This window comes from Silurus meridionalis, chromosome 8 (assembly GCF_014805685.1).
Source record: "Silurus meridionalis isolate SWU-2019-XX chromosome 8, ASM1480568v1, whole genome shotgun sequence".
NCBI classification, from domain to species: domain Eukaryota; kingdom Metazoa; phylum Chordata; class Actinopteri; order Siluriformes; family Siluridae; genus Silurus; species Silurus meridionalis.
The window spans coordinates 18,272,753-18,296,370 of NC_060891.1; the positions used below are offsets into that span (position 1 = coordinate 18,272,753).

General features: G+C 34.7%; 1 protein-coding gene and 3 non-coding genes across 4 annotated transcripts; 3 read left to right on the forward strand and 1 right to left on the reverse strand.

The window, feature by feature from the left end:
• The first annotated feature begins 170 nt into the window (after positions 1–170).
• trnay-gua lies at positions 171–259 on the forward strand. The gene is given in 2 exon segments: positions 171–207; positions 224–259. It is a non-coding gene; the product is annotated as a tRNA-Tyr (tRNA).
• Positions 260–986: 727 nt separating this feature from the next.
• Positions 987–1,075, forward strand: trnay-gua. Its single transcript is given in 2 exon segments — positions 987–1,023; positions 1,040–1,075. It is a non-coding gene; the product is annotated as a tRNA-Tyr (tRNA).
• Positions 1,076–2,229: 1,154 nt separating this feature from the next.
• Positions 2,230–2,318, forward strand: trnay-gua. Its single transcript is given in 2 exon segments — positions 2,230–2,266; positions 2,283–2,318. It is a non-coding gene; the product is annotated as a tRNA-Tyr (tRNA).
• A 5,093-nt stretch (positions 2,319–7,411) lies between these two features.
• Positions 7,412–20,721, reverse strand: LOC124390093 (otoferlin). The gene is given in 43 exon segments (XM_046855799.1): positions 7,412–7,592; positions 8,734–8,834; positions 8,925–9,103; positions 9,230–9,471; positions 9,565–9,663; positions 9,778–9,866; positions 10,047–10,189; positions 11,073–11,233; positions 11,378–11,548; positions 11,693–11,820; positions 11,905–12,036; positions 12,142–12,276; positions 12,414–12,538; positions 12,912–12,981; positions 13,112–13,243; positions 13,498–13,527; positions 13,639–13,709; positions 13,989–14,151; positions 14,465–14,626; positions 14,725–14,844; positions 14,932–15,093; positions 15,174–15,308; positions 15,410–15,534; positions 15,628–15,817; positions 15,940–16,092; positions 16,198–16,314; positions 16,412–16,502; positions 16,734–16,834; positions 16,916–17,036; positions 17,116–17,293; positions 17,388–17,496; positions 17,906–18,129; positions 18,223–18,249; positions 18,252–18,408; positions 18,498–18,684; positions 18,771–18,930; positions 19,023–19,107; positions 19,191–19,253; positions 19,484–19,615; positions 19,758–19,812; positions 20,173–20,290; positions 20,468–20,536; positions 20,628–20,721. Coding segments are annotated over 42 exon segments (5,367 nt in total). The 5' UTR covers positions 20,511–20,536; positions 20,628–20,721.
• Positions 20,722–23,618: the final 2,897 nt, after the last annotated feature.

Here is a 23,618-nt window from a genome sequence, read left to right on the forward strand (position 1 = left end):
ACGAGTGATTGAGTTAATCCTGAAAGTCATTTCCTCAATAATAAAAAAAACATTGGGAGATTTCAGCCTTTGGAAGTTTGTTTGTGTTCCTACATGGTATATTGTACTAAATGAAGAATTAGCATTTGTGAAATAATAATATATTTCTATATATTTAAGTTCCCACGTGGCCTTCGATAGCTCAGTTGGTAGAGCGGAGGACTGTAGTGGATCATTCTCAGATATCCTTAGGTCGCTGGTTCGAATCCGGCTCGAAGGAGGCACTCTTTATATATTTTTTTCTCGCTTCAAGGCCAGCGTCTTTTTTTTTTTTAAATAAAGTGTGTGTTGTGTATATATATCATGGAACTGTATTGTGAAATTATATTACACTAAACATCTCAGCTGTATAACAACAGAAAGAGATCTAAAACACGTTTCGTCCTAAACCATGCCATAAAATGAGTTGTTGAACACTCGCTGCGAACACTGTCGGTATACAGATAGTCGTCGACTTACGACCACGATTGGTCCCGACAGACCGGAACTTAAGACCAAATCGTAATACGATTTGGTCGTAAGTAGTGTAGGCTATATGTACAGTACTGTAAAATGATGTTATAAATATCTTTAAGTAGTATTTGTTCATTTTATGCAATTTGTATCATCTTTACACCATTTTGATTCACGAATTCTTTCTTTCTTCCAAAATCACGAAGATGGTAGTGCGGCCGGAAGCTGGTACGCACTGTCGTACGCCGCGGCTTGTGGTCGTAATGTCGAATGGTCGTAAGTCGACCTGTATGTTGATTCTTCATAATATTTTGTGTCGAACTAGCCTAGATGGAGAAGTTTGTCTTTCTTTGTGTAGATGCAAACTGAAAGAACTGGAGAAATGTCATGCCGATGAAGATTTTCAGGTGAACTGTGCCAGCCGGATCGCATGTTTCTTCGTGTAGATGCAGACTGAAAAAAAAAATTGGTAATATTAAAGCTGTCCCCTGTGGCCTTCGATAGCTCAGTTGGTAGAGCGGAGGACTGTAGTGGATACATCCCAGTAATCCTTAGGTCGCTGGTTCGAATCCGGCTCGAAGGAGACTTTATATTTGTTTATTTTACATATCCAAGGCCAGCTTATTTTTTTGTAAAATTACCTGTGTGTAAAATAATGTAACTGTATTGTAAGTAACACTAAACATCTCCGCTGTATCACCCAAGAAAGAACTCTAAAGCATCTTCCATCCTAAACCATGCTATGAAATGAACTGTTGAACACTCACTGTGAACACTTTATAACATACACAAAGTAAAGTGATATTAGAAACTGCAAATGGAACACAGTAAACAAGACACAAATTGTGTCCAGGTATCTAAGTGCACTATAACGTGTAGGAAAATGGGACAGACCCTGTGTAGTCATCTGTTAAAGAAGATCTATTGTAGCTATTGGACAACAGCTTTGGTGTCAAATACATTACGTTACATTACATTACATTACCTCACATTACCTCATATAAAACATCCAGTTAGTACAAAAAAGGCCAACATACTGCAGTACTTCTGCAAGTAAGTCTCAATTTTACTGTTTTAATAGATATTTGAAGAAAACAGTTCAGCTATTCTGCTAAATAGATAGATAGTTTATTCCTCCCAATGTTAAATCTTGATGAATTAATTTAACTGTGTATCATGAGGGCAAAAGCAAGAGTGTATTGCTAAATATAATTGCACACTAATGACTGTATACTAGACTGTATCTTCAGTCTGTATACCTGAGTGCAAATGAAGTATAAAATATAAACTATGCTTTATTAAGAGAAACTGTCTGGCTTGGTGTTACAAAGTTTTGACACTTATCTCGTCCCTTTACATGGAAGAGTGTTATGTTTGGCCACTAGAGGGCGACAGAAACATTTTACTTTTACTTTTAAACGTTGGGCATTTTTAAGATATTCACTATTGAACTGTGTACACCATTACCTGTTCTTTCAGTTTGCATTTACACATGCGATTCGGCTGGCAACAATAATCTTAAATGCCAATTTTAGACATTAGCCTAGTTAAAGAACTGGATTTAATGCCCTTAGTATTCACAACGCTGGTTTGTTGTAATGCTTTCTGTCAAATAAATAGTATTTCTAAAGAGATAAAGAAATCTACAACATATTCTCCACCCTAAACCGTGCGCGCGAATGACTTGTGGAACACTTGCTGTGACAACTCGGTGTTGGGAGGTGCCAATGCATGTGGCCTTCGATAGCTCAGTTGGTAGAGCGGAGGACTGTAGTGGATTACTCGCAGAGATCCTTAGGTCGCTGGTTCGAATCCGGCTCGAAGGAGGCTATTTTATCAATTTTTTTTTTTGTAGCTCCAAGACCAGCGTCTATTTTTATTGCAGTGTTTGTCGCGTAAATTTGATGGAACTGTATTGTGAGCTCAAATTACACTAAACATTTCAGCTGTATCACAACAGAAGGAAATCTAAAACACGTTTCCCTAGATCGTGCTATGAAATGAGCTGTAATGGGTTACTCTCAGAGATCCTTAGGGCGTTCTCCCGATTATACAGGTGCATCTTAATAACTTAGAATATCATTAAAAAGTCGATTTATTTTAGCAATTCAATACAAAAAGTGAAAGTCGTATATTATATAGATTTATTACACACAGACTGAAATATTTCAAATTATTTTGATGATTCTGGCCTTCAGCTCATCTGCATTTTTTGGTATCTTGTTTCTTATTTTACTCTTGACAATACCAAATAGATTCTCTATGGGGTTCAGGTCAGGTGAGTTTGCTGGCCAGTCAAGCACACCAACACAATGGTCATTTAACCAACTTTTGGTGATTTTGGCAGTGTGGGCAGGTGATAAAAAAAAAAAATCAGCATCTTCATATAGCCATTCAGCAAAGGGAAGCATCCTGGTAGATGGCTGTGCTGACCTTGGACTTCATAAAACACAGGACCAACACCAGCAGATGACGTGACTTCCCAAACCAATGACTGTGCAAACTTTACACTGCACTTCAAGCAATTTGGATTCTGTGCCTCTCCTCTCTTCTTCCAGAGTCTGTGACCTTAATTTACAAATGACATGCAAAATTTACTTTCCTTTCATCTGAAAAGACGACTTTAGCCCACTCAGCAACAGTTTAGTCCTTTGTCTCCTTTGCCCAAGTAAGACACCTCTGATGTTGTCTCTCGATTAGGAGTGGTTTGAAACAAGGAATGCGTCAGTTGTAGCTAATGGATACATCTGTGTATGGTGGCTCTTAAAGCACTGACTCCAGCTGCAGTTCACTCTTTGTGAATCTTGAATGGACTTCGTTTCACCTTTTTCTACCACATTTTTTCCTTCCATTCAACTTTCCATTAATGTGCTTGGATACAGCACTCTGTGAACAGCCGGTTTCTTTAGCGATGACCTTTTGTGTCTGACCCTCCATGTGCAGGGTGTCAATGATCGTCTTCTGGACAACTGTCAAGTCAGCATTCTTCCTCCATGATTGTGTAGCCTGAACCAGACTGAGACACCATTTAAAGGCTCAGGAAACCTTTGCAGGTGTTTGGATTTAATTAGCTGATTAGAGTGTGATGCCACGAGTCTCCAATATTTAACTTTTTCACAATATTCTAATTTTCTGAAATACTGAAATTTGTGTATTTGTTAGCTGTAAGCCATAATCATGGAAATAAAAAAAAGAAACACTTGAAATATATCAGTCTGTGTATGATGAATCTATATAATATACGAATTTACTTTTATTGTATTGAATTACTAAAATAAATTATCTTTTGAATGATATTCTAATATATTGAGATTCACCTGTACTGTATGTGCATTCAATTTTTAGTTGCATTCGTTCTTTATAAGTTTATGTCGTTTCATCAATTGGCACGAATGCTTGAGCTAATACTGAGTCATTTTTTTTTAAGAACGTTGGGAGATTTCAGACTTTGGGAGTTTATGGCAAAAACGTTGGTGTTGTTTCTACATAGTAAGTGTAATAACATACTTTTATTTTGTAAACGAATAAATATGAAATAACTCTTTAGTACTAAAGTATTCTAAACACATACTAGCCGCGTTTCTAAATCGCTTGCACAATTGTCCTTGCAGTATGAATGGATCTCCTAAAAGTGATTCAAAAGTAAAACTAAAATGTCTCCCTCTAGTGGCTACCTGAGAGACATGTTACTGTCTATCCAAGTAAATGAACGAGACAGGTGTCAAAACTTTGTAACATCACCACAAATCATTTTCAGGAAGCATTCTTTGCTTCATGTCTCCCCTGTTATGCATGAAATAAACCCTTCTATTAGAGTTTTTTGCGTTATTAAAGGGTGTTCCTGATGAGGTAATTAACAGTTTTGTATATAACATTGAATCCTTATGAATCCCCACATACCTGAAGCTCGTGACAGTTTAATAGCAAATGCATGCCTTGATCTGCTGTAAACTGTTGTAACACCCTCGTTGGGGAGTTCTTTACACTATGTCTGGTACATTTGCTATTTGATGTGTAATTTAGCTTTTTGTACTAATGTTATTACCAGCATGAGCAATAATTACCAGCAATTGATTTGAGCCAACAAAGTTTGGGCACCATCCAAGGAAGCTAACACTTGAGGTCCTTGTGGAAAAATAAACAACTTTTCAGTAAGGGTCACCCACCATCAGTTTAATAATGACATATGAATTTTAAACATATACTGTTGTTACTTCAGTAAATGGATATGTTTATCAGTAATAGAAACAGGCATGCAATAAAAACATGATCAGTACTAGGATTTGTTGAAGTATGAAGTCATGACTACAGTTATAGATAGGGGCAAATGGTACAAAAGTTTAAGAAAGGACATGAAAGGATATGGATCTATATCCATAGATTATGGTTGTGACTTTAAAGTTAAATGCTGAAAATGTTAAAGAATGCCAAACTCACACAAATGCATGCCCTTGAACAGACCACCACTATTTAAATAGTGTAAAAATATAATATAATAAAGCAGGCTTAGTGGTTTGTAAAAATGAAAAGCTTAGGTACAAACTGTATTTTGATCCATTTAATTTTGTTACATCACAATTTACAGACATTACATCACAATTTACAGAATTCTGCTTAAAATCACTCAGCAGACAAACTAAATAAACACAAGTCAACCCCAAATAAGATTAGGCAAGTCTCTTCTATTCTATGTTTTTTTATTGTCAAACTTTAAAACCTCCAGAAAACACAACACATGCAGCACTGACTGCAACATATATGATATATATTTATTCAATTTATTTTTTATTATAATTATTTTCCATCCTGAAATGACACAATATACTTAATTTCAGCACAGCATTTCACTAGACACATTTTAGACATAAAAAGACAAAGCAGGTTATCCTCCTTACTTAGACTCCAAGAAGTTTCTTGGCCATGTAACCAGGCATACTGTAGAGGAAGAGAGCCACGATGGCGAGCAGGAGCAGAGCCAGGACGATTTTGATCACAAGCCACTTGTACTGATTGCAGATAAAATAGCGGATTGCTTTTAGTGGAGTAAGGAACCACAGGAATGTAATGTCTGGACGGCTGTTGAGACAAAAGAGAAACTTAAGCTTTAAGTTTCTAACAAATTTTGAGGATATCAAAGAGGACAATTATGAAACATTGTGAGAAGCGTATCTATTTTATTCAGTTCCATTCTCAAAGAGAGTTTTTATTATGCTAGTTCTTTAAAAAAGATTAAAAACCAAGCTGTATTTATGACTCAAACAACAAAGTGATAAATGACAAGCCAGCCAGTTTCTCTTATAATTTATACTTAGTTTGCACTCAGGTATACAGACTGCAGATACAGTCTCGTCTCGTATACAGTCATTAGTGTGCAATTATATTTAGCAATACACTCTTGCTTTTGCCCTCATAATACACAGTTATATTCATTCATTAAGATTTTCCATTGGGACGAATAAAGTATCTGTCTATTCAAAAATCTATTAAAACAGTAATATTGAGACTTACTTGCAGAAGTACTGCAGTATGTTGGCCTTTTTGTAGTATAAGTAAGTAATGTTTTTGACACCATAGCTGATGTCCAGTAGCTACAATATTTTGACTTTATTTAACAAATGAATACACAGTCCCATTTTTAGTTTGCAAGTAAAGTTAAACATTAGGGGTTGTGCACTGTTGTGATATGTGTCTTGTTTACTGTGTTCCATTTGCACTTTCTAACATCACTTTACTTTGTAGTGCATTTACTTTGAAGCTCATGCAAAAAAAAAAAAAAAGAAAATCTGCAGATATTGTAATTATTAAAACCTGGTTTGTTCTCAGATTACAGTAGGGACTGCTATACAGTAAGTATTTGTTCTTAAAGACAAATAGTCACTGTTTGAAAAATAGTCCAGAAACAAGTACATTGGAAGAGTTTATTTATTTATGTTGGTCAAACAAAGCACAGATGCATTACCTTACACTGAGGAAATGTAATTTAACTATAAACATCCAAGATGGAGTGCTAATGCGGGTCATTATAAAGCTTTATGTAACATCAACTCAAGTGTTGCAAATTAGTGATTGCTAAGAAACTTTTTACTATTTTTCAAATACAGTTTGCAGTTTTACTGATGGCCTGATGTCTTCTGTTTCTAACAAATTAACAAATCATCTTCTTTTTCTGAAGTCTGGCCTATAATGCAAATCTATGTTTCCTTACAGTGGAAATTTTACACAAATTTCCTCCCACATTCCCTTTAAGCCATGCACAATTTTAAGAATTATTTAATCTTTCATGCTGTTTACATTATTATGTAAATGAAATCTCTTGCACCCAATTTCCATTGATTAGGCATCTCGTATTAGGCATTAAAACACTTTAAATTATATTGAAGCTTCAAAATGGAATGCTCATCTAAATATGAAATTAAAAGAGTATGTGCCTTAACAGGATAGATTTTTATTCTTAATGATATAGAGGAGACTGAGCAGTTGAATCCCTCCTTTTAAAGTTCTTCATTTGAGTTGCTTTTAGATTTTCCTCAGAATCTTAATGTTTTAAATCACAATTTTAAATCACAAAGTCACTGCATATATCTGACAAAACATTGCCAAACATTACTAGACATTGCACTTAAGATTTTTGTCATGGGGACACCATTTCTTAAAACACACACACACACATATATAAAAGTATTTAACAATTTCCCCTTATTAGCAAAACTTATGCCAAAACTAAAGATTTTTAATGCAAATAATGTATATTAATAAATGATTTGTTTTGTTACTGTTATTGAAACATGGAGTATGGTTTGGATCAAACAATATGCAAACATTTTCTTATTTTAAATAGTACTGCTTAAAAAGACTGAAGTTACTGCATCTAGGATGATGCCGCTGTAAGATAAGTTGTTATGGATAATACGAGTGCCATTTAAGCACCCAGTAGCTTTTTCACCATATAGCCAGGCATGCTGTAAATGAATAAGCCCAGCATTGCTAACAACAGCAAAGCAACCACTATTTTGATGATCAGCCACTTGTAGTTGTTGCAGACCAGATATCGGATTGCTTTGAGTGGACTGATGAACCACAGGAACGTTGTGTCAGGGCGACTGTTGGACAAAAAAAGATTATTCAGCAAATATCCACAACGGATTTTGAACATTTTTAAGAAACCACACACAATAAAAAATACATTGTTTAAGTAAAATGTGGCAGTATATGACATCTGCTATTTAGGATCGTATATCCTATTTGGTTTGGTGTTTTTTAATATACATGAGTACTTGTTAACATTTAATTTAGCTTGTATTTGACAGCAAGTTTTGAAAAAAACATATCTGCATGTATATAAAACCCAACAGAATGAATATCTACTGTAAAGCATTAATGCAGATACTGTCAAATGATTAATTAAAGCATTAGCAATTTCAGTAATAGTATACAAATATAAAATATATTTTTGACATTTTATGTTGGAGATAAAATCAGCAAAATGTACATTTTCATTCTATGGTTATAGTTACACTATAACCATTATTCTTGGAGCACTACTTACCATATAATGAACGTTGGTACAAATCCAGACTTTGGATGCAGAAATGTGAATTTCATAAGTGTCTCTGAAGTAGCTTGTATCCTTTTCCCTCATTAAAAGGATTACATTTTCTAATTTTATATCTATATATGTCTACCTTGATTTTTTAGCATGATTTTCTACTTACACCATATTAAAATCTTTAAGGGGATTTTCCTTCTGTGTCTGTGAACATTAGTGTCCATTCATTTAGAGGACATATTTAATCACAAATGTTTATTATCAAAATCCTCACAGCATACTATTGTCTCCTACAATTCAGAGCCTGTACTGGCCTGTATTCAGCAGGTGATCTTAAAGAGAAAATACTTCTGTCTGGAGTTATTATGCTGCATAAAGCTTTATATACTTTGCTTAACCTAAGAAGAAGTTGTCTGTTACTTTACAATTTACTGTTGTCATTTTTACACTTTTACATTTGTTATTGTATTTGATCTGCTACAACACCTAATTGTTTTGTGTTATTCTCTTTCCCAGAAAGGTAACACAGCAGCACATTAAAATCCTATTTACTGGTTTTATACTTCTTATAAAAGTCTAAACCATAAGTACACATTAAATAATTTATACTTAAAAATGCTCTCTATAATATTAGTTGTTGTACTGCTCTATTATTTAGACACATTTTTTTTTTTTGCCGTTTTGACAGCTCTTACTTGGGCTTCTCTAGAGGCTCTGGCTCATTCCTTCCTTCTCCAACAGGACTTTTTTCTGCTTCTTCACCTGTCAAAAGGTGAAGCTCTGCCTCTACTTTCCCCTATAAGAGGGATACAATCGCATTAATAAACTGGTTATGAGGAGAAACATTGAGTATATAATGTATATTAATTGTATTGTCTTCATGTACCGTAATTTCCATCTCATCATTTTCATCTCTGGCTATAAATGGCCACCAGCCCTTGATTCTTTTCTGCTTGAAAATGTTGACCATTGGCATGTCTTGTTCGTTAAGAACCATGTCGAGGGTGCACTGTTTTGCAGTTTTTGCACCACGAGGAAATCTGTTCAGGTCTAGTTCAATTGCACCTGAATGGGAAATAAAGTACTCATGTAAACACATTACAATCATTTGCTTGTGATAAAAATCCTTTGTCTTAAAAATTTGCCTATATTAGTCAGAATTAGATTTTGCAAAACAACTGAGAATCTCACCCAGGAAGTCATCAGCAGAGAAATGATCTGCATCCCAAACTTGCAGATTCAGACGGGCAGGGATCTTGTATTCGGTCTCGTCCCAGGAGAACATGGATTCCTTCTTTGATATGACAATTTTCTCTTCAGCCATTAAATAGTCAAAGGGGTAAATGAAGCGCCAGTTGAAGTTCCCTTCCCCTGTTAGGGAGTGGTAATGGACATCTGTGTCTTGCTTATCTTCTTGTTGACCTTTAAGCCATCTGTGAAACATAAAAGTTGAACTCCACATGAACATGACCGGCAAAAACGATCATGTTGTATGTTGATCATAATTAACAACAAAAGCATATTACCCTCTAACAAAAATATCACTGGACTTTTCTCCTGTGAATATGTCATCATCTTCCAGGACAACCTCATCTGTATTCCAAACGATTACCCTGAGTTCAAACCTTTTAACAAGAAAATTACAATGAAAAGTCTTAATCATGTATTAGCTGACATTCCATTATAATTTTAAATGTAGATTATAGAAGCCAAAATGAGTCTTTATGTAAGGACCCTACTTCTTTGGTTTGCGTGGTGAAATATCGATAGCAGGTCCAGGTGCAGGCTGGTCTTTTGGGAACATATCCACCCACATTTCAATTCTCCCCTACACAAAATAATAGTTCAAATAGAATGGTAGAGAAAGACTTGATGCTTCTTTATTTTAAGTATACATTTATATCAAACAAGTGTTAAGATTCTGATGCCATTCCTTTTCAGAACTATTCCTCTAGTTTAGTTACAGATTTTCAGCCATTGAGTTTGATTTTTAACATCGACCACTGACCTGCTCAATCCCAGGTTTATCAGGGTTAAGTAGAGGTCTGGTTTCTACATGCTCTGGGATAAGTTTGCAGCCCACTCGTGGTATGTCCTCCCAGTGATTAAGAACTGCTAGAGCAAGGTGCTCATCTGTCTGTTTTTTGAGCCCTGTCAGAAATCATCCTCATTATGCACGAGTAGATTCAGCATTTCACAATACATTGCTACTGAATGCAGAATAATTTAAATGTCTAGATTTTCTAATATAAGACCCCAAATTATATTAATAATTTTAAATTAATTTAATAACTGTTATAAAATGTTAATACTTGGATAGCATATGACACAATGTAAATAAAACATCACTACATCACTTTTTGTGTCATTCTATTTTTGCCATTGTGTCCATATTAAGCTAGACCTCAAGCTCCGCCTCCTGAGATGGGGATACCCAGGATTCCAGATTGAAGTTAATTGGTTTCATTTAACTTTTTAATCTTACTGGTAAAGGAAGATATATGATAGGGCCATATCTTTTAATTTACAGGTGGATGTATGTGATGGGGAAAAACAGAATGCTAAGGGAGCCATACAGAACAGTTCAAAGTTAACTCATATAATAATGAGGAAACCCAAATTAAACAAAAGCCACAGAGTTCTAAATAGACTTTATGGACTAAGAAAGTATTACAAAATGGTGAACTGTAAACAGGATACCAGTACCTTCAATCATAGGCACAATAAGTGGAAAAAAGGGAAAGATGGCTGCTTAAGGGTGATGTTTAAACCAGATACTATGCCATATATCAATTTCTTACAGCTTACTTTAGCTTAGAGAAATCATGTAAATGTCTCAGCACATCATGTCATGTTCACTCAAAGTCAGGTATCCAGATGATATTCACCAACCTTATTATTATTTTTAAGTGTTAAAATGCAAAATAATTAAAAAACAAAAATATATTTGAATATAAGAAATATACCACTTTGGAGTAAAAGTGTTATTTTCCATTATTATCGATTGCATTATTTAGTAAAAACAGGTGCATACCATTTTCATCTTCAATTTCAGTTGGGCCTGTATAAACTCTGTTTGCCACCTTCACTCTTCCTCCAGGGCCATACTGGGGTGCATCTAATTTGCCATCCTTGCAAAGTTTAGCTAGGATGTGTGTTGGCTTCAGTGGATCTCTCCAAACATTGTAACCATGGCTGCAAAAACACAAATGGAAAAAAAAAGTCTAACTAAAAAGTTTTGTTAGATATTTGACTGAATGCTATTCTTGTAATATGTACATGTTTAAACTAGATTGTAAATGTATTTGTTAATATATTTATTGGCAGAAAAGCACATACATTGCATAGCTTGTACTAATACCACATGTGGCCCTGTGTTTGCTGTAATAGCGATTCTCCAAATCAAGTTTTGTCTCCCCAATCAAGTCATCAGTGCCGACCAAATCCCAGTCATAGATGGACACAGTGAGGGTGGAGTCCATAGGGAATGTAGCCTCAATGTCAAATGATCTAGGAGGATTAGGAAAAAAATGGTAGAGGTAACAGTATATTTCCAAGCATTTTTTATCTAGCCACATACACAAACTCATATTTAAATACATTTTTTCATTAACTATTTTTTCTCTACTAGCATTAACTTTCATATAAACGTACTTTCCAAAGACAGGATTAAGTTGTTTAGAGATGTAGTTTTCTTTGTCTTTGATCTCCGATTTTCCCAGCTTAATTGCAATGTATGGATCTGCTTTCCCATTTATATCTGCAGGGTGCAGATCTGTAGCCTGTGACAAAGTTAGTTTAGTTAAAATTGTCACACATACATAAAACATTGTAACAAATATGTGTATATACTTGGCTGTACATACCCTTATGACATAGACTCGAACTAAAACATTGACTGGATCATTGTGTGGAATGTTCTGGAAAGTGCCTATGTTGGGATCAATACCCATTTCTCTATACAGCTCATCTGACACTTTGTACATACACAAGGATCCCTGCAAAACACAACAAAGCACAACAGAATTAACAGCTGACATTTAAATGTATTTAGCAGTAAATCAGCAAAGACTATTTACAATCATTTGTTTGATGAGGCTTACTTTAAATTTGCCAACAAGTCTGTCCTCATCCATTGCATTTTCGTCATCATCACCACTCTTTCCTCGATAAAGATTAAAGGTGTGGAGCCAATCTTCAAAGTAATCAAATTCATTCTCTAGCTCTCTGTTGTATACCTGTTGGAAATGATAAAGCAAATATATCTCTACTCCACTCATATATTTAGTGATAACTGAAAAATGGTAACAACACAAAAACAATAAACAAAACAAACACAAAAAACAAAACTCTAAAAGCTAAAAGCAACATTTACCTTCAGTTCTTCAATTTTAGGCTTTTTCCTGTCAGTTACACCTTCCCCTGGAGCAGCTTTATTCTTATCCTTTGCTTTCCCTTTTTTTTTCTTGTTTCCTTTCACATTAGAGTCAGATTTAATATCTGTTCACAGGGGAGCAAGAGAAAGGAGGCCAGAGGATGCACACACTTCTTAATACAAATTTCCATACTATTAATTTCTTCAACCAAATTTGGCTAGACATAAATTTTTATTAGCCTGTACATGATCAAACAAATTGCAAATGTCTGACTGTAAGAGGCTATATTTGAAATATTGTACTTAACCCTTTTTATGTATTAAAAACATTTACTGACATTTCTTATAATACTGGTAAAACTAGACATCTACAATGGGTCACACACATTTTATATTAGCGTTTACAACATTCCCCCCTCACTCTGTAGTTTTTAACAGAGCTGAATAGATTTTTATATTTGCTATCTTGCTTGAGGCATACAGTATTACTGTCTTTACCTGCTCCATCTGCATCCATTTCTTCTCTTTCCTCTGTCTCTGCCTTTTCAGCCTCTTGTGCTTTTAGGATCTACATGGTAAGGAACATGTGACTTATATAAACCCTAAAACTATACATTAATATTAATTATATTTCTAAAAGCACTAGCTGGATCGCAAAGTTCAAATTCTATAATAATAGTTTAATATTTGTCTCTTACCTCCATAAGTGTTTCGATTGATACAAAGTATTTGGACCACCAATCCAGCATGCTCTCATCTAGTGGTTCTTCCTCAATTTCTTCCCCTTTCTTCCTCTTCTTCTTTCCTTTTCCATCCTTGTCATCATCAGGCTTTGATTAAGAGGAGACCATGCTGAAAACTTTACGATATGCTTGGCCATTTTACTTAAGCAACTTATTGAAACCATTAGAGAAGAAGGAAACTAACAATTTAATTCTTATGAGGTCCAAAATATTATTGTTTAGAATTGGAATTATGGATTGACATTGGGCATATTTGACTCAAATTGTTTTGGGGACTTTTTAGTGTCTGGATTTGTGCAGAACAATATGGAAAGGCATACTGAATACCATATCGTACTTACCATATCAACCTTAACAACCGCATCGGAACCCTGTAGAGGCAAAACAAACATGGTTTGAATTTTTTTTTGCAAAGAGACTGCTTTTAGAAAAAGGTATGTTTGGGAAATATCAAAGCAGAAGTGTCATTTCTTAGTACATACTGAATCAAGTTTGACCATTGTCTCCATCTTTTTTACAGCAGGTTCAGGTTCAGTATGGATCACAATTTCTTCTGTAGAACAAATACAGAATGCCAGAGTATTTATTATTTTTTTTTTGCTTTGACCTAATTTCAAGCACTTTATCATACTCTGTGAAAAAGAATGCTAAATGTTCAACTTTGACAGTCATTTCTCTGTATCAAGGTGAAAAGCATTTTTATACCAGCTTTCTTTTGAATAGATTGAGATTTAATGTCCCAGGGAAACATCATGATCTAGATGGAAGTGCACTCCTTTTTAGTCAAGTATAGGATATATAACTTTTATTGTAAGATTGATTGTCAACCCACCCATTGCAGACCAATTGTTGACACTCTTGTCCGGCGATCTGTAGATGAATTTTCGCAGTGTTGTAACTGCATGGGAGCCAACCAGTGTATAACGGCCAAAAGCTCTGCAGTCCACTACTCGAATATTCAGAGGAGGATGCAGAAGCTCATTTTCTGGCAGGTCCTAGTAAATCATAATATTGATATTTTTCTGGTTGTAATATTGAAAGTTATTTTCTGATTTAGAATAATGCACAGAGCAGACTTCTCAACTCTAGTGCTGGAGACATTGCCCTGAACAAGTTTTATCTCCATCACATTTGATCCAACGTACAGAAGACTAATGTGTTGGATCAGGTACGTTGAGAATAGGGAATAATAAACTTTTTTTAGAGCGCTGTGCCCTAGGACTAAACTATCCATATCATATTAGCAAGCCATGTTAAAATAACACCTGTATGTACAGTTTTGGAATTCACATGCCATCTGAAACCTACCACTTCAAACCATTTGACCAGTGTGCTAAAATTGGGATTTTTGTTGAAGTTAGGAATGAGAGCTGACTGTATTCCCTTTCCAGCACATTCTATATCCACACGTGGTCTATCAACTTGGGAAAGGTTCACTCGCTTTAGGTCCCTCAGGCCCCAGAATAAAACCTGTAGACATATGAAGTTATTGCATTAGTGTTTTATACAATAAAATGTGCTGTATATTTTGCACCTTTTATGCTTGCATGTTGAATTGAGCTTTTTACCTCAATGCGGTATTTGCTCAGGACTGGCCTAATGCCGATGGGAACAGGCAGAATTGGACCACGGTCCATATCTGTCGGTCCATCTATGGGAGGAAGGTCAGCCTTTCCACCCGGTCCGATCTAAAATATTTATTGGAAATAAATATTGGTTTAACTACCTTCAGTTGCAATACACTTTTAAAAGATATATAGCAATAGCCTTATCACCTGCAGTAATTCAAAAGCTGCAAGCATTTCACCAGCAGTGCAGTTTCCACGGTACACTTGGTAGTACTCTAGCTGAGGCGGAAACCGTGGTGGCCCATAATGCTCATCTGACATCTTAGTTATTGGCTTTGCAAATGTCCTTCCCATAAAATCAGCTTTTCCCTACAAGTAGATAAAAAGGTACACTGTCAACCCTAACTTGTTACCAGGTTACCAGAATGTTATAACATTCATATGCTTACCATACTGTCTTGATCGTAGATCTCAATGACAATAATCGGAGGGTCATCCCTCAACTCACAAGCCTCACCATATAATTCAACATTGTCAAATACTAGAAGTTGGTCCCACGTGGGGCAGAGAGTTTCATTCACAATCTAAGATAAGTGAAATCACATGATTTTATTTGCATTGGATGAATAGATACATTTTTAAAGTTGTAGGTAAAAATTATTTAAAGAATAAATTATGCAATTACCTCTGTGACTTGGCTGTGTGTGGAAAAAAAAACTCTGGCAAAGGGGTCTGAAAGACCTGTGCTGTCTGCAGCAAACAGGCTTCTTGCCTGGTACATGTGTACTCTCAGCTGAAAGACTTGCTTCACTGTATGAAGCAATTTCAGTTAGATAGATTATAGACACAATTACATCTTATTTAAGTTTTATTTCTGTTTTTAGCCAAATAAAGATTGTTTACTCGTGTAGATCAAGCTGATTGGTGGTGATGACTGCATTCCTGCTCCTTTGATGGCCTTGTTCTCCTCAAATCCATTTGGTAGCCCATTCAGGAAATCTTTGCGCTGCTTGCTTAAACCCAGCCACAGGTATATTTCAGTTTTGGCTTGCACAGTCCAGCCTGCTGGTCCAAAACTCTTTTTACCTGGGAGCTAAAAAAATCAATAGAGAAATATTCACAATAATTATATAAAAATTATTGTAGAAAGGGTGATGAAAAAGGATTATTTTTAGTATACATGAGAAATTAGTTCTTTACTAAACTGCATCCCACCTTGAAGAAAACAGTCTTGACTTTTGAACAGTCTTTCCCAATCTCCTCCTCAACAGTAGAGAAAAGAATGTCTTTGGAGGGCACTCTAGCATATGCAATGCGTTTTCCATTGCTAACCATCCATATGTAAACATCTGGAACACTGTGTTGAGGCTGCAATAAAAAAAAAAAGATTTTTCACATTGTATTAGTTTCCACTTTTAGACTACTATATAGGCAAATACTCATCAACAATTAATGGTACTTTGTCAATAATACCTCATCAGACAAAAATCTCAGTTTCTGAAGGAAGTTTTGTGTCAATTTCACTTTGTCCTTGACATTTTTCTTTTTCACCTGTGTTCGCATCGTCTTTGCTTGTTGGCCCATAGTTTCCTATAGACATTATTATAATTGTTTTTAATTCACAACAAAAAATAAATATTAACCATATTCGAAGCTTATGAATTTTTGGATGCTTTGAGTACCGTACCAGCTCCCACATGCATACTTTCAGCCTTTCTCGATCCAACTTTGTGATGCCTGACTGAGTTTGGTCCTTATTTGCCAGTGTTAGAAAGTTGCTAAAAGACAAATTAGTTTAGTTCTAGAATGTATAGAATAACACCATGTAATAAAGAGAAAATTATTTGATGCACTATGTTTAAACAGTTCTGCCAAATAGTCTAGTCCTTGTAGTTAACTGGCACAATTAATTTGCTCTTAGTGATTGAAAATTCCCAAATTCTTCCTGGCATCCAGGACAAGATTTGGGGAGCCTGGTCCTAGACTGTATAGGTAAAAACATTTCAAACCTGCAGCCATTGCTTAGTTCTTCTAGAACTCCTCTGAGTCTACGCTCAGGAAAAGCTTTCTCCGTTTTAATAATCTCCTGAACATCATTCAGTCCTTCTTCCTTTTAAGTTGAAAATAAAAGGTATGAGAAATAGTTTTAGACATCTAGTCAACTTTTTCAAATTTCAAATAAATAACCTACCAGCTTATCTGCAATGTTTTCTATTATGTTGGCATTGTATAGTCTTCTTCGCTGGTCTTGCCACCAGCTCTTAATATAAATACAAGGCTTTCTCTCAAAATATGGAAGGTGAAAGTAGTTCCTGTGGAATTAACAGAAATTGACCAACAGTGACTATGTATGATGGACATGTCTTTACTTTCATGCAAATATTCACATACCTGTCAGTGATGACTGGTTTCATTGGTGGAGTGGTCGACACTGATTCCAGTCCTCCATCATGGTCCACCTCTTCATCACTGGAACCTTGGATGAGTCCAGATTCTTCATCACCATCTCCTTTCTTCGACTTCTTTGTTCTTGGTTTGGTAGGGATATCAACATCACTTCCATAATTCCCTTGTAACCAGTAGAAAATTTATTAACCATGGGCTATTGTTTTTTTTATTTTGGGATAAATATAGGAGGGTAAATCTTTTTTTGTTCCGATTACCTATTGTAACTTCAAAGTTGATGGGTTTGTCACCAATCTTTCTGTCAATCATCGTTGCTTCTAGAAATGCTCCAAACAAGAAAAATTCCTCGATTTTTCCAGTGGCATTCTAAAGTTATTGACAAAAGTCAAAACACATAAAAATATCTGTTCTTCTGGTGACTGTGAACTTCCCATTGTATTTCTAAAATTTAACTGAGCATATATAATCAAAGTTTGTACATAAATAGATACAGTTTGGATACACAATTAATACAATTATGAAGATATATACAGTTATAACTTTGTTCAAATGGGTACCATAAAAATTTTTTATTTTTCTTTATATTATTATTGTTGTAATAAAATAATTAAATTAAATATATATTAAAATGTTGACTTGAGCAAAGTGTCTTGATCCTACTAAGCTTGTCTCAGTAACAAAGAATGTTAAAAAATCTGGGATATTAGTTAAAACAAATATCAATATTTCACAACAATTTCCTAGTAAACACTTATCCTATGTTTGGATCCTTCACCTCAGAAATGTTGGGCACGCCTTCCACTTGAACCTCAGGAGAGCTTATTATCTCTGGAGAGGAGGTGTCCAGAATCTCCACAGCCAGGCTGATCAGCAGATGGGCCCGAAATGAAACACCCTCTCCCACTCCTTCATTCAGGTCCTGATACTCATCCATGAGGGTGTAGCTTCGTGTTGAACCATACATGTTCACCCAGGCCGGCCCCAAAGTTGGGAGAAAGCCTGGTAAGAAATCAAAGGATGATTTATTTAAATTTTAATATGATTATAAACAGAATACAATATTAAAATGTAGCAACAAAATACGACTTTCACCTTTATCTCCATCATTTGAGACCTTCGTAGGTCAATGAAATGGGTTCCAAGAGCCACATCATTCACTTTGTCTGCATCACGGATTTGAAGCTTCATACGTTTACACAGTGGTGGAAATTGTTCAGTGAAAATTATCTGCTCATTCCAGATTGGTTCATAGCAACTTTTCTGGACAGAGGTTTTTCCCTATACATCACAAGAAATAGACCATGTTTAAAATGACATACTAAAGTGTGAGTGTAGACATATTGTTAACCAGATAAAAAAAATCTCACCTTCTGACCAGCAAAGTGCACCTGAACGTATGGGTCCAGCAGGTCTTTATTCTCACCAATAAATGCCTTTTTAACGTTGGCCATAATGCTGGTATTCATCTTAGGCAAGCCTTCAGCTCGGTAGATTTTAACATAGAATCTGGCCCATTGACGGTCAGCTGGAACACCTTCTGGCAACAAAAGGTTCCTACAACAAAGAATAACACAAATTTGATATAATTTTGTTTTTCACTAAGTAAGGAGATTTTTGAATGTAGTAGATTTTCCTTTTACCCCTCAATGTCATCCTCGTCGGTTTCATTGGACTTGTGTGGAGTTTTGATGTTGTCACCTTTTGTAACCACAGCAATGTCACATTTTACATAGCCTTTACATCCTGCAGTGATGTCATCAGGATCACATAATATGGCCCATTTGTGATAGAACTGGTGGTCTGTAGAGGAGGTACACTGTAATAAATGTTTTCCTTTCACTATGAAAAAAATACTCAGCTTATTCTGAGTAGAAAAGACAGTTGCTTGTTACCAGGCTGTGAATAAACTGTTCCCACATCCATCTTGAAGGCACCAACCATTGTTCCACTTCGAAGAAGATTCTTTGAGTGGATTACCTATAAGGATTTGATATAGCAATCTTACAACTCTAAAAAAAATGCCTAATCATTATGTTAAAGAACTTTAAAAGCAAACTTACAGACACCCTCAGGATCTTGTCAAACATGACATCAGGAGGAACATGGAACTCGAAGACAAAATACTAAAAAAATTAAGACAAAGGATGAAAATAAAATCATGTAAATTAAAAAAAGTTGAGGTATTATGTGATTAAATAAAATAACTGAAATATATTACTGTGTAAACACCCTATACAGGAATCCTTGTATGTAGACGTGTATCCTTAAATGTTGTATGTACTGTAAAACCCTACAAAGAGGGTTTAACTCGGTCCCTTAACAGTATGTTCTTATTCCTGGTGGTCAACATTACCTCATTGTAGTAAGGACAATTGGTTGACTCCTTCATTGAAGTGTACTTCTTCTCATCACCAATTTCAACACAGACCACTGGGTCCATGTTCAAGCCCACTAGTTGTCGTGCCTCAATAACTGTAATACTGACCTAAAATACAATAATGTACATAGAATAACTTTTCATAAAAAAATCTTTTATTCTAAATTATTTAGTCTATCATGTGAACTGGATTCATGAGCACAATCGGTGTTAAAGTAATGTTACTAGATATGTGTGCTATTTAACATACTTGGAAATCCATCAGTCTTCCAGCACTGGGTTCAATTTTGATGTCAGGCTTTGATCTAAAAGATAATATAATATAATATAATATAATATAATATAATATAATATAATATAATATAATATAATATAATATAATATAATATAATATAATATAATTTGTGAAGCACTTTGCAACAAAGCTGCCCAAAAACATTTAACAGTGCAATATAAATAAATTGTACATAATAAAATAAACAAAGTTGATATTTAAATAATATTCATATAATATAATATATTATAATATGAAAAATATAATATAATATAATATAATATAATATAATATAATATAATATATAATATAATATAATATAATGTGCTTATTTTTACATTTCACCATTTTAATGTGTTGTGTAACATTTTGTGATTAGACATTTAATCACCTTTTGTTAGAAACATTAGTTGTCACAGCCGTAACAGAGGCCAGTGAAATTGTGTCAGGGTCTGGTGCTCTGCCAAACCTTCGGTCCAAGTCCTCTGTCTCCAGGATGGCTGGCTCATCTTAAAATACCATCAGACAGTAAAGGATTATGGTGATCATCACTTTTTTACATAAACATTGTAGTCTACTCCAGTTTGGTTTACTTGTGGGGTTACTTGCATTAGTGAAATGAAAACCAAAGCAGCATCCTATAATGACTGATGTAATCACATTAAATGGAACATTATAGCTCATACCTTTCCCATCATCCTTTAAGCCACGGGACTTTGCACGCTTCATTTTTGCGAAATATGTTAGATTTCACTCTGTGAGACAAAAAAAATGAGAAATGTGGAAATTGCAATGAAGTACATTAAATGTACAGTAAATATACATTGATTCATCTTTTGTCATTACTTTGTCCTGGTTAGTACTGGGGTAGGTTCAAAGGCAATTCCATAAATACTGGTCACAAAAAAGGAGAATTCACCCCATAAAAGGACACCAGTCCATCACAGGGCACAATTTACACATAGCTGCAGCATATCTGGTACAAGCAATCCACCTTTTTACATGTTTATTGGCAGTGGGAGGAAACCAGAAAACTGGATCAAAGTCATGTAAAGTCAAGTCAAGTTTATTTCTATAGCGCCTTTTCACAACAGAAATTGTCTCAAAGCAGCTTTACAGAATTTTAAGAATTAAGGTGAATGGCGTGCATTTATCCCTGATGAGCAAACCATGGCGACTGTGGCAAGGTAAAACTCCCTTAGATGTTACGAGGAAGAAACCTTGAGAGGAACCAGACTCAAAAGGGGAACCCATTCTTATAAGGGTGACACGAAGAACACTTTACAGAAAGTAAACCAAAGCTTAAATTGACCAATAACCCTTGTGCTATGAGACTCTGATTTTACAAACTTTATGTAAACACCATCAAGCTGCTGTATGAGCAAACAATTAAATGTTTTTGAGAAGATGCAACCTAAGTTGCAAGTGATCCTTTTAGTAAAAGAATAAAATAGAGCCTATAAGAGCAGGTTTTTTCTTAAAGGATCATTTAAGAAGTTAATCGAAAAAATATACCAAAAAGACCTGAGAAACCCTTAAAAAGGTTTCTCTAAAGGTTCTCCATATTTGTTTTCTAAACTTGTTTTCTGCCCAGAATATTACACACTCTTGTAGTTATTAAATATTAACCATAAAATTGCACATTCAAATTGTACATTTTAGAATGCCCACTATCATTAACTGATTAACATAAATTAATACATGTTTACTTTGTAATTTGTAATAACTTTGAATTACAGGTACTTATTTATTTATTTATTTATTTTACAGGCATTTTAGCTGTGCACCATTTTATTCCATATTTAATTTACATCTACTTTTTCACCCAACTGTCTCAGGTATTGTTGCGCAGCAATCCTAGTATCTTGTGATAATTTGGCCTCAAGGGGTTTTTAATATTTAAATTGGATGGCCTAATTCCATCAACAAGGCAGGGGTGCATTTAAAAAAGCCTGTTATTGTAATAATAAGGTCTACATTAACTGATTTAGCGAAATGTCATCAATTACACCTGCACAGTGGAACGATTAAAAAAGAACTGAAAAACCAGGTAGACCAAACAAAGCAGCAATACATAAACAAATACATAAACAAATAAATAGATAAAACTTGTCAATAATCTTTGACAGAAGCATTTTTTATTTTTAATGGAATGTATACTAGACACAGCTATGTATTGAAATTAGCACAAGGTTTTTTTCTGTAGTTATTCTGTACTTATGTACATAAATCAAGGTAATTGTGCCTTTTCTTTAATATTGTATAAAAGAGGGATGTATTTTGCACACAAAAAGCATTTATGATTCAATGATAAGCTTTCTGAGATACTATGATATTATCTGAACAACTGGGAAAAATAAACTAAATGATGGTTTAATATGAACCTATATATAAAATGCAGGGCTCAAATTGTTGACACATTGATCTATTTAATAACATTGATCTATTTAATAACCAGCCATGTATTAGCTTTCAGAAGTAACAATTTTACATTTCTGCAGTAAAATATGCATTGTCTCTACATCTCTAATGCACATTTTTAAAGACTACGCAAGATGATGATTTGGAAAACAGACTAGGATTAGAATGAAGTTAAACAGTGTGCCATGAACTACAGCTTTTCTTGCAAAACCATACTCTTTAAAAAAATTACATACCATAAAATTGACCAGATCTTCAGTTCTTCTGAGCTTCTTGCACATAGAAGAAACGCCAGTTTTAAACTTGACTCCAAACAAGTTGTTTTACATAGTCAAAACCGACATTCACTTGACAGAAACAGAAAGGCCCCAAAAGCAAAGTAAGCCAAAAGAGTTTGGTTTGGTTCAAGGCTGGAGTTGGGCAGGGGAGATGTGATACACCAATTAATAGTGTATGAGAGCTGAACCTGAGACACTAGTAACTAGAACTAGATCCTTTTGAGAGTCATCTCTCTGGGTTACCAATGACTAAAAACACAGCATAACGTAGGAAAAAATTATCATCGATTTTTCTAAATGTTTTTAGTTCCTTCCTTTTTTGCAAGATTTAAAATGTTCATGCAATGTTCCCCTTTTCTCATATACCATGACTATACCATTATCTTAAATAATGGTATAAATGTGAAAATAAACCAAATGTTAAAATACTGTGATAGTGTTTTTTTTATTAATTATTTTGTCACAAAATAATCCAACAAAATTTCATCCTACCCAACTGGCCAAAATTGTAGTCTTAAACATTGTAATGGTTGGAACCTTAACCAACCCTCTCAATGTGTTTAACATGTGATATTCATTTGCACAACAATAAATAGTTGGTTTATTGTAATGGAAAACAGTGCTGACATTTTCTTCTTTCAAAACAAAGTCAAACTGTCTCCTGCTTTAATTATTCAGCAGGTATGGTTCCAGTTGGGATGTGGGATCTTTTGTCCACCCAAATTAGTGTCATGCATTACTCCGCTATACAAGAGTATTAGACCTGTATTTGGAAGACTAATTTAATAAATGAAAACATGAATTGCATGGCATCTTAATTTTTTTTTAATTATTGAGCTAACAGTGCAACATAATCCTCTTAATTGAGGACTTAAAGAGTAAAGGACTGACACTCTTCACAATGAGCTCCTCATTCTGTAGCAATATATAAAAGGCTGTAAAAAGATATTTTTAGTTATCCACAGTTGCTTTAGATTTTATTTTTTTTGGTATTCAGTGCAAATTATTATTATTATTTAATTCAGCTACAACTCATCTCATTAATAAACCATACTATTTGTAATGTAGATGCTGAGGTCTAAAGTTGCCTGAATCCAATTAAGAGTTACCTTAAATGTTTCATGAGTGCTCATCATTG